Source organism: Stenella coeruleoalba (genome assembly GCF_951394435.1).
Source record: "Stenella coeruleoalba genome assembly, chromosome: 1".
NCBI lineage: Eukaryota > Metazoa > Chordata > Mammalia > Artiodactyla > Delphinidae > Stenella > Stenella coeruleoalba.
In genome coordinates this window covers 9,549,651-9,565,036 of record NC_137169.1, presented here as the reverse complement: position 1 = coordinate 9,565,036, position 15,386 = coordinate 9,549,651, and the positions used below count along the sequence as shown (strand labels likewise).

The 15,386-nt window shown below is 40.1% G+C and overlaps 1 protein-coding gene across 7 annotated transcripts in view; it reads right to left on the bottom strand.

Moving 5' to 3' along the window:
- Positions 1–15,386, bottom strand: part of VPS13D (vacuolar protein sorting 13 homolog D) — a 244,855-nt gene that overhangs the window by 92,138 nt on the left and 137,331 nt on the right. For 6 of the 7 annotated variants that reach the window (XM_079912392.1, XM_079912393.1, XM_079912394.1 and 3 more), the window contains 3 exons: positions 12,200–12,349; positions 11,143–11,239; positions 8,950–9,098 (listed from right to left, as the gene is read on the bottom strand). In XM_079912392.1, coding sequence (XP_079768518.1) covers positions 8,950–9,098; positions 11,143–11,239; positions 12,200–12,349 — 396 coding nt within the window. The remainder of the gene's footprint in view (positions 1–8,949; positions 9,099–11,142; positions 11,240–12,199; positions 12,350–15,386) is intronic. The other variant, XM_079912398.1, reaches the window with a different exon arrangement.

Below are 15,386 nucleotides of genomic sequence, written 5' to 3'. Positions count from 1 at the left end.
CAGCTGACTGGCAGGTGACTGCAGCCACATCAATAACCACAAGTCAGTCCAGCGGAAACAGCACCCAGGTAAGTCCAGTCTAAATTGCTGACCCACAGATTTGTCAACAAATAAAATGGTTGTTTTAAACTACTAAGTTTTGGCATGATTCGTTACAGAGCAATAGATGATATCGTATTTGATGTTTTCTTAATGGTGTTGTAAAGACATCCTTCAAATTTTCCTTTTCTCTGACATATAGAAATACAACTGATTTTTGTACAATGTCTTCAGTGACCTTGTTAAATTTACTTATTTATTCTAATAACTTAGATGTATATCCTTTTAGATTTTCTAGGTAATCATGTTCTCTGCAAATAATAAAGTTTTCATTTTCCTATCCAGTCTTTATACCTTTTATTTATTTATTGCACTGGCTAGGATCTCCAACGTAACAGTGAACAGAAGTGGTGAAAATGGCCATCCTTCCCTGCTTTCAATAGGTCATCACTGTGTACGATATTTGGGGCAGCTTTTTTATGGAGACACTTTATCAGATTAAGGCAGTTCCTTTCTATTTTTTTGTTTCCTGAGTTCTTATCATAAATGGATGCTGAATTTTGTCAAAAGACTTCTGTGCAACTATTGAGATAATCATATTTTTAAATTCTTTCATTCTGCTGATGTGGTGAATGACATGATTTATTTGGAAATGTAAAGTAAACTTACAACCCTGGCATAAACCTGATTTGGTTATGATATACAGTTGGCCCTTGAACAACGTGAGGGTTAGGAGTGCCAATCCCCTATACAGTCAAAAATTCTCATGTAGCTTTACAGTCAGCCCTCCATATCCACAGTTCCACATCCACAGATTCGACCAACCATGATCATGCAGTGCTGCATTTACTGGAAAAAAAAAAAATCAGTATATAAGTGGATCCATGCAGTTCAAACCCCATGTTGTTCAAGGGTCAACTGTATTTTTCTTCTTATATATTGCTATATTTGATTTGGTGACATTTTGTCCAAATTTCTTTCTTCTATGTTTGTGAAAAAATTCTAGTCTGTAATATTCCTTTATTATCTGATTATGTTAAAAATATAAATTACAGTTTTCTGGTAAACTTCTTGAACACATTTACACTTATTTTAAATTCTGTGTCTGATAATGTCAACATCTGGTTTCTCTGTTTCTAGTGTCTGTTTCTAGCGTCTGTTTTTTCTCTTGATAGGCCTGGTAATCTGTGATTGGATGCTACACTCTGTATAAAAACTTACAGATTTTAAATGAGTCTTTAGTGTCTGGCAGGCAGTTAAAGAGGCTTATTAATCCAATCAGTGTTTTCAAGGCTGGCTTTCAGTCCTTGTAAAGATAATCTTGGTCTGTTTCCATCTTTATAAGGTTTGGTATAGTCCTTCAGCAGTCTCAACTGAAAACCAATTCCATTCCTCCCCTTGTGATCTCCCCAGCACCATAAAACTGCTAAAAGATCTATTTAGTTAGCCTCTTGGCTGCTACTTTTTGCTTGGCTTCTCTCAGACTACTTAGAAATTGGCATCTGCTTCAAGAAACAAAACAGCTCAGACTATTGGGGTTTCTGTTCTGCCTGTCCCTTCTCTGTAAGATATGAGCCCCTCCACACCTACGGTCAATTAATCTTCGACAAAGGAGGCAAGAATATACAGTGGAAAAAAGACAGTCTCTTTGGCAAGTAGTGTTGGGAAAGCTGGACAGCTGCATGTAAATCAATGAAGTGAGAACATTCCCTCACACCATGCATAAAAATAAACTCAAAATGGCTTAAAGACTTAAATATAAGACATGACACCATAAAACTCCTAGAAGAGAACATAGGCAAAACATTTTCTGATGTAAATCGTAGCAATGTTTTCTTAAGTCACTCTCCCAAGGCAAAAGAAATCAAAGTAAAAATAAACAAATGGGACCTAATCAAACTTATAAGCTTTTACACAGCAAAGGAAACCATCAACAAAACGAAAAGACAGCCTACGGACTGGGAGAAAATATTTGCAAACAATGAGACCAACAAGGTCTTAATTTCCAAAATATACAAACAGCTCATATAACTCAATAACAAAAAAAACAAACAACCCAATCAGAAAAAGGGCAGAAGGCCTAAATAGACGTTTCTCCAAAGAAGACATACAGATGGCCAAAATGCACATGGAAAGATGCTCAACATCCCTAATTACTAGAGAAATGCAAATCGAAACTACAATGAGGTACCACCTCACACCAGTCAGAATGGCAATCATTAAAAAGTCTACAAATAATAAAAATGCTACAGAGGGTATGGAAAAAAGGGAACCCTCCTACACTGTTGGTGGCAATGTAAATACATGCAGCCACTATGGAAAACAGTATGGAGATTCCTTAAATAACTAAAAACAGAGTTGCCATATGATCCAGCAATCCCACTCCTGGGCATATATCCAGAGAAGACTATTTCGAAAGGATACATGAACCCCAATGTTCACAGCTGCACTATTTACAATAGCCAAGACATGGAAGCAACCTAAATGTCCATCGACAGATGAATGGATAAAGAATATGCGGTGTGTACACAAACACATACACACACACACACAATGGAATACTACTCAGCTATTAAAAAAAAATGAAACAATGCCATTTGCAGCAACATGGATGGACCTAGAGATTATCATACTAAGTGAAATAAGTCAGAAAAAGACAAATATCATATAATATCACTTATACGTGGAATCTAAAATATGATACAAATGAATTTATTTACAAAACAGAAACAGACTCAAAGACATAGAAAACAAACTTGTAGTTACCAAAGGGGAAAGCGGGGGTCAGAGGAGGATAAATTAGGGGTTTGGGATTAGCAGATACAAAACAGATAAACAACAAGGTTCTACTGTATAGCACAGGGAATTATATTCAATATCCTGTAATAACCTATAATGGAAAAGAACATAAGTATAACTGAATCACTTCGCTGTACATGTGAAACCAGCACAACATTGTAAGTCAACTATACTTCAATTAAAAAAAAAAAAAAAGATCTGAGCCCCTCAATTACCAGCTCTCTCAGTAGCAATGGAGTCTCTCTCTTGCTTGGCCAGCCCTGTGAGGCTGCCCAAAGCTTTCCTCGGATTCTCTGACTTTGGGCAGCTGCTTTCTGCTTGACTTATTTACCTTTCTCCCTACACCACTTACAAATTAGAGTTGTCTCAAAAATAGAACCAGAGTAAATGCTGGGCTCACCTTATCCAGTCTCCTTCCTCTCATAAATCGTGGCCCCTCAAGTACTGGCTGTCTTGGTAACTTTCCAATACCTTCAAACAGACTTTTGGGCTTTTTTCAATCCAGCTTGCCTTGTAGTTCTCAGCTGGTTTGGGTCTGCTATAAGCCAGTTAACAATTTTTGGATATGGCCTATTTTCCAATTAACAATTTTTGGATATGGCCTATTTTCCAATTATATTTTTATTTAACATGATGTACATTTTAGGGATTTTAGAGAGCATGCCAAATACTCTTCTTTTTTTAAATGTAAAAACACTTTTCCATGCTAATAGTGTCAGTAGATCTCTAATCTACTTGGAATTTATTCTTATACAGAGTGTGAATAATAAATTTAATTTTATATTTTTCCATATGGCTAATTAGTCCAATAGCATTTATTAAAACATCTATATATTCTCCACTGAATTGAAATGCCTTTATATTAAAATAATTTAATACAAATGTGCAATTTACTGGACTTTCTATTTTATTTTCTCACTTATTTTTTAATCCTTCAGCATGTATTTTCAGAGTCTGCTTTAAATTCTTCTGGAACAAGAGCATGTTTAATTGAAATGAAGTTATATAATCAAAGAAAACCTAGATGAAACTGTCTAAAACCAGAGTGGGAGAACTTTTTTGTGACTCAAAATTCAGATTCAAAAGGCAAAAGACTGATAAGTTTGACAACATAAAATAAAAGCTTCTGTATGATTTTAAAAAACATACGCACACCAAAAGCAAAGTAAAAACGACAAATGAAAAGCCAAAGAAAAAATACTTGCAACTTATAACAAAGACAAAACTTCTATAAAGAGCTTCTAAAATAAGAGGAGATAAAAGACCAATAAAGTGATTTTTAAAATGGACAAGTGATATGACCAGACAGTTTAGTTCACAGAGGAGAAAAATGGCCCTTTTTAATAAACATATGGGTTAGGAGAAGAGAAGAAACAAACAGAAGAATAACAGGAGAACCAGCAAGGACAACGCCAAGAACAGGGAGGTCAGCAATATCAAATATGGCAGAGGATCTGACAAAGATGAGGACAGAAAAAAGGCCACTGCATCTGGTGCCTTGGGAAGTCACTCGCAACCTCCTACTAAATTTCAGGACAAAACATTTCGGAGATTAAGAGCATCCTCAAGTTAATTCAGCCTAACACTCTTATTTCTTTAAATAAATAAAACCAAAGAAACGTTAAGTGGGTGGCCTAAACTCCTGTAGCTAGTTATTAGTAGATCGTAGACTTGAACATGCTCATTTTCACAACCACAACTACCTAACAGGCAGAAACCATGAAGACCAGAAAAGAGGATTATTTTACTTCTCCTGAAAAATGTTCTGCTATTCATTCTTGAATGTCTCACCCATGCACATGGTGAGTGATGATGAAGTGAGCAGGCACTATTCTCCCCATTTCACTGACACAGAAACTGAGGCCCCATAGCCTCAACTGCTTTGCTCAGACCCACAATAAATAGATATGTTAGTAAAGCCAGGTACTGACATCAGTTCAGCAGTTTGTCTTGTCAATACAACTCTGAGCATTACTTTCTTCTCAGAAAAGAGGAAATGAGATCAAAGCAAAGGCATACAGCAAAAAGCTTTGTACCCCAACTTTCTCATTGCAACCAAACACTGAAGAAGAAGAACCACACATAACACAAAGACTTTGAAACCTCTACTAAGTTGTCAAAGCCCTCATGAGAGACACTATCCCCTTTCTGAGCGGCTAACGTGCTTTGTCTGAACCAAGGAAGTATTCTGGCCTTTCAGTAAAAATGATCTTTACCTGGTACTGCTTTGGGACCTCCCACATTTGAAAAAGCTGAGATATGGCACACTGGTATGAATTACTCTGCCACCTTCAGGTTGTTCTGGTGAGTCAAAGTACAGGAGATGAGAGTTTCCCTCTTTCCGAGCCAAACAGGGCTTTTTCTTGTAGTAACTGAATGACTAATCAAATACAGTAGTATACAAAGTTGATGCTTATTTACTCAAGTAGCAGACAGTTTCCTGTTATAAAATGGATTCTGGAGAAAGCAATCTGTGCTCATAAGTTCCTAATAAAAATAGGAAAATGTCTATTCCTACTTCCGCCAGATAAAAACCGCTGAAGTCTTCCAGAAACTTTATAGAGTTGAAAGAAGAAATACCTGTCCATATGCCATAAGGTCTCAGATCACAAGCTAGTCCCTGGGCCATGTCCTTTCCCTTCTTAGTTTATCCTGCACTAAACAAAACTGTCTGGAATTCATTCTTTAAAGGTTTATTTATGGTACATAGAGACTGTTTATGTGAAGCAGGGTATTTGCCCACTTGCCTCTTGGGACAGTGTTTAAAACTACAGGGATATTTCCCTCTCTGGCACTTTCTGAAATACAATTAACAATACTGGATCTTTTTTCCTTTTAACAAATCTGGTTTTTATTTAGGGAGGGGAGGAAAAAGTAAAGGGTCTGAAGTTTCCCAACAAATTATTTCAAGCCTTTGAGAAGACAGTTTTAGGCTTTTTAAATAGTGTCTTTGTTTGAAATTCCCCCTCACCCCCACCCTCTTGCTCTCCGACCATTAAAATGTGGGTTTTCTTCCAAACTAGATTGCTCAATTAAAGCCCTTCTTTTGTAATACCCCAATGCTCTAAATGGGAAAAGGGCTGCTGTAGGCCACCTTATGAAACCTTTTAAAGGCTCCTGGACTCTTTTGATCTTTAAGAAAACCGAAAGAACATATAAACTACCTGGCACTTTCAATATTATTCTGCTACTCTCTAACATGCAAACTTGGGAGAATAATGGCGAATGGGTGGGGGGGGGGGGGAATGCCGTGCTTTCGTCTCTGCATTTGTGAGATGGAACTATTATCTCCCCCTTCTTCCATCGCAGAGTAAGGAATCCAATTGAGATAGCAGATGTGAAACTGCTTTGAGTCCTTCTGAACAGACACTCTATCTGGCAATAATGTACCCTCGGTGTAAACCTGAAGAGACTTCCCTCTGAGACTTCTGACAGCCTCGTTTCTGGCCTGGAGTCAAGAGAATCAAGATAATTATGCCTTCAATACCAAAGACATGGTTACCTTTTAGTCAGACTCTCATGATTCCTGCTCTGGGACAGGACTCCATTTCCTAAGCACATACTTTTAGCCGTTACATATTCATCTCAAAGAGCAGACTGCTCTTCCTAAGAGCTACTAATAAAGGGATATTACTCTGTTAGAAAACTATTTGAATAAATGACATTATTTATGAGTCCCAGACTCCTCGAGGAGAAGGCAAGACACAATAAAATGGTGACTTCTGTAAGCTGAGAATTTAACTCTGACATCCCAATTCCCAGCACCCTGTTTGAAATATTAAGGTACCACATTCAGGGTGTCCCCCGCCCCACACCTCATAATGTGGCTGCTCCACTGAATCTGTTTAGCAATCATTTGAAAAATGCCTTGAAAATGTTCCTTCAATATAGCACCAAATGAAACACTCAACCTAAACGACTCCCAGTGTATTGCATGCAGGGTGAGCGTGCAAGCATCAATACCAAGGAACTGGGGGCCTGAAGCTACTTCAACTGTAGAAAATCATACTGCATTTGTTAGTCTGGGGGGAAATCTTCTACCAGGAGCAATTTGGAAGGAACAATTAGGTGTCTGTGTTTCTTAGTAAGATGATTTAGAAAACAAGAAGTCCTTAACTCTCAGGAAATGCTTGACACTGGTTTGTTGGGTGAGTGCCAAGTGTTCTGGGGGAATATATACTTTATCAAACAAACCCATTCCAAAGGGTCACATAAGTCAAGTGGATACTTGTGGATATTAGCAAGATAGTGGTTTTCCCATGGTTTCCCCCCCACTCCCATGCTAATTATAAGTATCTTTAGTCTCCTGGGAAACATGAAGTTAAAGCTAATTAAGCAGACAGGACAGTCCATGGAGAAGGCCCTGTTCTCAGGATGGTTGCAGGAGCTCCCCGGTCCCGACCTGCATTCCCAACTACTCACCCCGTTTGCTGCCTTAATGAAGCAGTCACCCTTGCCCTGTCCTTACCCAAAAACGACTTGATTTGGACCAGACTACTGTCTTGTTACCTATAAGTCTATTTTAGAAGTTGTGAGCTGGCAAATCGTAGGCCCACATGAGGCCCACACATGTGTTTTGTTAGGTCCACAAGGCTTAAAAACAAAAACAAAAAAATTCAAATCGGTTGCCAACATTTAAAAACCAGGAGATTCCACATAAAAATCCAGATTTCCGGCTTCACTTTAAAAACTCCAAAGATCTGGCAACACTGGGTTCACATTCCCCCATAACAACTGGCTGGAGCTGAGCTGCACTGCCCCCTTCAGATGAAGAGTGCACACTCTGAGGGCCACGGTGCCCCCGGGGCTGCTTCGCCAACTTCACTGCTGGCACAGTTCCTGCAGGCATGGAAATTTATGACTCCAGGTTTATTACTTATTTGTCCACATCTCTAGCTACTCCTGTTCAGAAAGAAAGACCACCCTGCAGCATCTTAAAGGAGGCAGCATGGGGCAGTGGGAAAGCCTTCGACCGGTGGTTAGTGGGGAGGTAGATGCCCTGATACCCATCTTCAAGTGCAACAGAGGAAAGAACCAGAAGTAAGGGGTGCAGGCTGCAGGGAGGCAGATGTAGACTCCGCCTAAGGAAGGACCTTCCAACAATCACCTAGGTTCTACTCCTGCTCCAACTACACAGGCTTCAGTGACAAAACACTGTGAACTCCAATATCCTTGTTCATCAAGCAAGGGCATCATTAAGGACTCACAGAGCTCTAAAATCCTCCGCCTCCTTATGTTCTAAGGGACAGCACAGCATAGGGGTAAAATGTATATAAACTTTAGAGTCAGATAGGCTTGGATTTGCATTCTAGAAGCATCCCTTAATTTTAATAGATTTTACTGCAGAAAATAAAGATGGTATTCAGACTGTATCTGTCAAGTGCATATCCAGATGCTCTGTAGGAGTGTCTCATCCTAATATGGTGGGTAGGGGAGGCCACACCTTGGTGGGTAAGTGACCGCGTCATCCTTGAAGGTGGTAGACATTTCCACCGTCAACCATTCAAAAAGAGGTGAGTACTTAGGAGGCGAGAAGGAGGGCAGGCAGGACTCGGGCACAAAAAGAAGATATTGTCTTGGCTACAGCTTTTCTCTCGAGTCTGGGAGCGGCCCTAGGAAAGGAGGCTTTTACCTCACTGAGATGAGCCAAGAGCTAAGCAGAGGGCAGATGGGGTTTTATGTAATTCTGTGTTTACTCTCTTTTGTTACTCTTTAATCTTTAGCAAAGTCATACTTAAACATTAAAAAAAAGAAAAGAAAAGAAAAGGAATATACAGTTGACCCTTGAACACCACACTTAGTTTGAACTGCATGGTCCACTGACATGCGGATCTTTTCAACAGTTTACTCGGATGCAGAACTGCACATAATGGAAGTTATATGCAGATTTTCAATTGCGAGGAGGGGTGGGTGCTCCTAACTCTCACACTATTCAACGGTCAACTGTACATATGTACGTACACATACGAGTTGCTAAAAATTCTCAAAAAAGAAAACCTGTAAAAATATCTGCTACAAATGATGATACTGGACGGAAAAAGCAAGTGGTAAACACACTCATTCTTTTCCAAGGAAAAGTCATTTTTAAAACTTACCCAGCTAGCAGCTCACCTTGAGATCCAGTGGTAGCTTGTTGGAGGTGAACACGCTCAGCTTGATCTGGGGGATGCTGATTTTGAGATTTTCAAAGTAGTATCGAATTGGCGTCCCACCTTGCTCAGCTGTCTTTTCGTGGAGGTTTTCATCGTATTTTTCCACCTCTGGTACAAAGGTAGAATTGTTTTCTTGAAAAATAAGTTTCCTCTGAAGTCTCATGATTCAAATACTTTCGTTCACATTGAAAAGAAACTCACAGAAAAATGTAAACGTCTATTTGTCTAAATTTAATTTTTTAGGGCTCAGTAATATGTACAGTACCCTGATGCCATTTCTTTGTAAAAGTAGATCTGGTTCATGTTGCTGATCCAAAAAGTACAATAGCTTAATCTTTTGATTGTGACTCTATTACCATCTGGCAGATATCATCTCTGGAAAAAATAATCCAGGTGGGAAAGCCAAAGATCATGGGTGTGCTTGATGGCAATGCGTTTTCTAGAAACCATGTCGTTATCATTATTATTATAAATGACCCAGATTATCTGAATTTATTTCAGAAAATGGTATCTAAATAAGTACTTGGAGTGTAGATTAACTGAATCATCATGAACAACATGACCAATTAAATGATGAATCTGAGCGAAACATAATGCCTTGAAAAGAAACAGGCTGCAGGCTATAAAGAACCAACATCACAACAAGTGGCTCTCTCTCCCAAACAGTGGACATCATTTAAATAGCAGAGTGGAGGCCGATTTCTCACTTGTTATCTCATGAAGCAAAAGGGATGAACACAGGCTAAAACACAGCAATGTGCTCTTCAACTTGATGCTGTCCCCACACCCATGTGGGCAGCTTATTTGCACTTGGATTCAGGTGCTTTTAAAAATAAAACCAAAGAGACTGTACATATCTACATATCAAACAAATTTATACTGTAAGCTTTTATACAGTTCTATTTATAGAAAGAAGGGAATAGGTTAAAAAAAAAAAAAAGATACCGCAACAGAGATAGGCTTATCTGTATTCAGGGAACAGGAATAGTTATAGAAGGCAGAGGAGATTCCTCAATGAAAGGCAGGCAAGGATTTTACAAAAGAGTCTAAATCTACTAGACAATGCTTGGGGAGAAATTTATTTAGAGCAACTTACAAGAAAAGCGTGTCCAATCAAATTTAAAGTAAAACTTCCCAAGAAGGTACCCAAAAGAGAACAGATACCTGGCAGGCAGGCTCAAGTGGCTCTCTGAACACAAATAAACACTGGCGTTCTGACCCAAAGTGGAGAACGCAGCACTAAACAGACAGGATCTGCTCCTGATCCCAAAGACACTTACTTAAAGCTTAAAGTCTAAGTCTGGGGTAAACAGAGCAAAAATATCTTTCTTGCATTGTGTGCATGTATGTTCATATGTACACACGTCCCCAGGGATTTTTTTCCCCCTTTAGCCTACATGGGCAGATAAACATTAAAAGTCTCTATCTTATCATTTCTTTAGGCTCAGTATTTAGTTTAGTCTTCAAAAGACTAAGCATTACTGACTTCTTTCTAAGCTGTATATACAGTCTAGCAAAGGCCATGATGAGGGATCTAAAATAAAGAGACGACAGCTACATAATTTCTGTGGCACTGCTGGAAAATTTAGGTCTTTCAAAAGCTTATCCTACTCCCCTCTCCAAAGAAGAGAAAAGTAACAAGAAACCTTTGTAATTACATTAAGGCATAAGGGTATGGATGTGAAAAAAAGTTAAGGAGTTGAGGCTAGCCAATTTTTTTCCTCAGCTAAACCAAAGGAACTGCCGAAGGGATTTCTGATTCTTGGCCCTGAATCTGTTTAATAAACAAAGGTTAGGAAACAAAGTGGTTTGCTAAATGACTAACATCATTTCTGCCATCTTAAAGCAGATGAGTCAAAAAACATGAAACAAAGAGGAACAATATACTGCTTCCCAAAAGCTTGCCCCTGGGTATGCTGGGACACCAGAGACCCTTGGAGCAGCTTCTTTCGTACACAGATACACCTCAATACCTGTCAACAAGCAATACTTAGAAAGAGAACTGAACCGCAAACCTTAGCTTCCCAGCTCAGACTATGAAGTGGATAGGGAGCTTGCCAGGCATTCAGAGGCCACCTATTTTCACAAGCAGACTAAAAAATGCCACCCTTGGGCCAATTCCCAGATACACACCTAGAACATTCGACATTACCTGATTCTGCCTGATCGTAGCCAAAGAAACTCAGCAGCTTGAGGAGCAGTTTCTCCTCAATTTGTACCGTGAATCTCTGAGCCGTGACCATCAGATGCTAGAGATAAAGAAATTCTGATTTACAGTGCGAATGCCAGAGGAACTCTCATCCGCGCCCTAAGAAGGCCCCTGTGATATGGCGTGGTCTCTTTACTTATGTGATTTCATAATCATACTGCCAAATTTTTTCTGGCTCATCTCTCTCTACATTGTTATAATGAATCAAAAATTCCAGAAGATGTTTAGTAGACGATTCACCATCCTATTGCTTGGTTCCCAGGGCATCTGTGTCTGGTTAGTCAGGATTATACTTTCAGATGCACTGTGGTATATGGTACTGAGCTCACATGGACAGCAGCTAGTTTAAGGAGCAGAACTGGGCTTGTGAATTTGAGGGCCACAGGCAGGCTTGACCCCACTGGCGCTGGTGACAAAGGACCAGAAATATGAGAAGCAACGTCTTAGCTCCCACTTTTCCAGAATTTGGTGGTGTAACGCTAGCCTGTACATGAAGACTTCTCCAGGAAAGAAAGTTTATCACTTCTGAATGATCTGCTTTTAGTAAATAGTGTGGCAGCTTACAGAGGAGGATGCCTGTCCCAAGGTCAGGCCCCTCCTCCTATCCCTTTTCCAGTAGTCTTGGATTATTATTTTTTAAATTTATTTTATTGAAGTATAGTTGATTTACAATGTTGTGTGCTAATTTTTGGATTATTATTTTAATAACATATCGAGATCATGCCTGGTCACAACCAATCTAGAAGATGCTATACTTTCCTGCAGAGACTTCACGCTGACGAATACAGACTCTGGCCCCTATGGATTCAGTACTATTGCCCGCTGAATCATCGACAACACAACTGAGAATCTGAAGTTTTAAGAGGAGTTTCCATCAATTCCGCTACACAATGTATCGAGTCGCTTAGTGCCTTACCCCCACTGGACTATTTCCATCCACAGCCTGAACTGCTGCTCTGAGCCTTGGCTGCGAGAGGACAAATCAAGCCCACCAGCCTACCTTGTAGATGTTGGTCAGCGCACTCTTACTGGGGAACTTCACCGTGTTCACTTGCACAGCAGGGCCTGTCTCAATGACCTCATTCTCATTGCTCAGTGGAGTCACAAAGAGCATGAAGGGCTGCGTGGTGCCAAGGAGCTGATTGTCCACCTAGGACATGAAAAAGCAGCAACAAAGACAGACAAATTGCTCAGTTTTCATTTTTACCTTTAACTAGGTCTCACAATATGCAGGTCATTCAGAAAGTATTTTTGGAAAAATATATTCTCACTAAAACCAGCAACAATAATAGCAATAGTTAGGAGCTGTACTTTATTTGGTGAGTGCTGTGTGCCACGCACCGAGCTGGTCCCCTCACAAGCATTGTCTCATCAAGTCCCACAACGGCCAGCCTGTCCAAGTTATCAAACTCAGGGCTCTGCTGCATCCTCACCACAACCTCCTGGGGATCATCACTGTCCTCATGTCACAGACAAAGAAGCTGAGAAGAGAGTCCCCTGCCTAAGGTTGTACACCTAGTCAGTGACAGAACGAGAACTTGACTCCACTTCTCTCTGTCCCCAAAGCGAACGTTCTCAACCACTAGGCTATCAATGCTTCTCTTGCTCCAAATTCCCTGAAGAACTCAAACGAGAGAATCAGTAGCAGATGGCTACCAAATGGGCACAGTTGCCCATCCTAAAGTCAACTCCCTTCTAGGAATGGAGCGACGAAAGCAGTGGCACCGGGGACTGCTCTATTCATCCCCCACATCAGCACCATCACCGAGAACACACTCTCCACACTCAGGTAAGTTTATGGACATCCAGAGGCTCACGGCAGGAAGCAAGCATCTTTACTTTGCTTTACCCTAAAGGCCCACAATAGGAAGAGGAAAGAGGAGAGAACATGTGTCGGGTACCCCTAAGCATACTTCCTACACATCACCTAACACATTCCTCACTACAACCCTAAAGGTTAATTGTTATTCCTCCCCATTTTACAAACAAGAAAACAGAAGCTTAGAGAAGTTAAACTACTTGCCCACACTATTACTACTATTATATTCACAAGGTATAATAGTAAGTAGGAGAGTTGGGATTCAAATGCAGGTATTTCGAGCATCAAGCCCTTGACCTTTCCATTGTATCACATGGGTTCCCACAGAACCATTTTGTACAGTCGCTGCAGATGGTCCTTCTGTTGGCTTTCAAGGTGCAGAGAGAAGGGCAAGGGACCTAGAGCACTTCTTCTTACTTCCATTCTTGCCTCCTACCATGTGCTCTCTATACAGCAGCCAAAATGATCTTTCAAAAACACAAATCATGCCCCTCCTTCCTGGACACGCTGCAGTGGCTTCCCTTATCTCCTAGGACAGGACAGCACTCCTCAGCACAGCCTCCAAGGGCCCACCTGATCCAGTCTCACTACATACCACTCTCCTCCAGGCTCACCACCATGCCTGCACACAAGCCTCCCCATTGTTTCTCAAAGACGGGCAAGTCTCTCCTCCCTCAGAATTTTCCGGAACATTTTCCCCATAGTATACCTTTTCTCTGGTTTTCTCATTCTAGTCTTCCAAGTTCGGCTCAGCTCCCACTTCCTCAGGAAGACCCTCCTAGGCCACCTTACCTAAAGCAGCAGCATCCCTCTTTATTCTCTCACAGCAGTTACCCCAAGTTGGAATTATTTATTTGCTTGCTCGCTCACTTATTGGCTGACTTCTCCCCTAGTCTGTTAGTTCAGAGAGCAGAAACTTCATCTTTTGAGTCATGGTGGTATCTCCAGAGCCCAGTGCCATGCCCAGCACACAGATGATAACTCAGTTAGAATTCACCCAGTGAGTGAATCACCTGTCACACCCAATAGAAATGACAATAAAGTCTCACCTTATTCTGACCTCTTCTTTGTTCTTTCCCCAAACACATTTGACACAAGTGTACTAACTGTGAATTTCTGATTCTTGTTTTAGTCTCCCAATTAGATTTAGACACTCCCTAAGGGTGGGACTGTATCTTCTGTTCTTAAAAATTCTTCCTCATAGCACTGTAATCATAGTAAACTCTCAAATCTATTTATTTTCTACAATTTACAGCACACATGAAATCAAGAGGTACTACAGGAAAAAAAAATCTTTTTAATTACAGTAAAAAGTCAATGAAATTAATGAACAGCAAATGATTCCTTGGATCTTCTCCGTAAGATCAAAAAAGAAAGACAAAGAAATAGAGGTGCCAAGATATTAACTTTTTATCCTCAAACAAATGGGATGTCATTAGCCTGAACTCTTTGCTATTTGTGATATATGATGAAAGAAAAAATTCTTCTGAAAAGGGGTTTTGGCATGATAATCCTTTAACATTTTTTTGTAGTGTGGATCTGCTGGAAATGAGTCCTTTTAGCTTTTGAATGTCTAAAAACACCTTTAATTCACCCTTGTTTTTGAAAGATATATTTGCTGGGCACAGACTTCTAGGTTGGCAGGTTTTTTTTCCTTTCAACACTTTAAAGATGTTGCTTACCATATTCTCACTTGCATTGTTCCCAATAAGAAACTGGCTGTCATTCTCACCTTTGTTCCTTGTGAGGAACGTGGCTTTTTTAATCTGGATGCTTTATCACTGGTTTTGAATAATTGATTATGATGTACCTTGGTACAGTTTCCTTCATGTCGTATGTGTGGCAGGGCAGGGGAAAGGCACAGGGGACGGTGTGAATGTGGATTTGTGTTTGAGCTGCTTCTGTGAGTTTATAGTTTTCATTAAGTTTGGAACATCTATGGTCAAAATCTTTTTTTAAAAAAAATAAAATTGAATTTAATTCATGATTTTGAATTTTTTTTAATGTTTATTTATTTATTTATTTGGCTGCATCGGGTCTTAATTGCAGCACATGGGATCTTCATTGCAGCATGCGGGATCCTTCACTGCGGCGCACGGGCTTCTCTCTAGTTGTGGCACACGAGCTATAGAGCACGCCGGCTCAATAGTTGGGGTGCACGGGCTTAGCTGCCCCTCGGAATGTGGGATCTTAGTTCCCCAACCAGGGATCAAACCCACGTCCCCTTTGTTGGAAGGCGGATTCTTAACCACTGGACCACCAGGGAAGTCCCTAATTCACGACTTTTAAAAGTTATTCATGTTTTAAAAAAAGAAAAAAGGCAGACATTTACCTAACAACAAGAACAAAACCCTCTAACAAACATAAT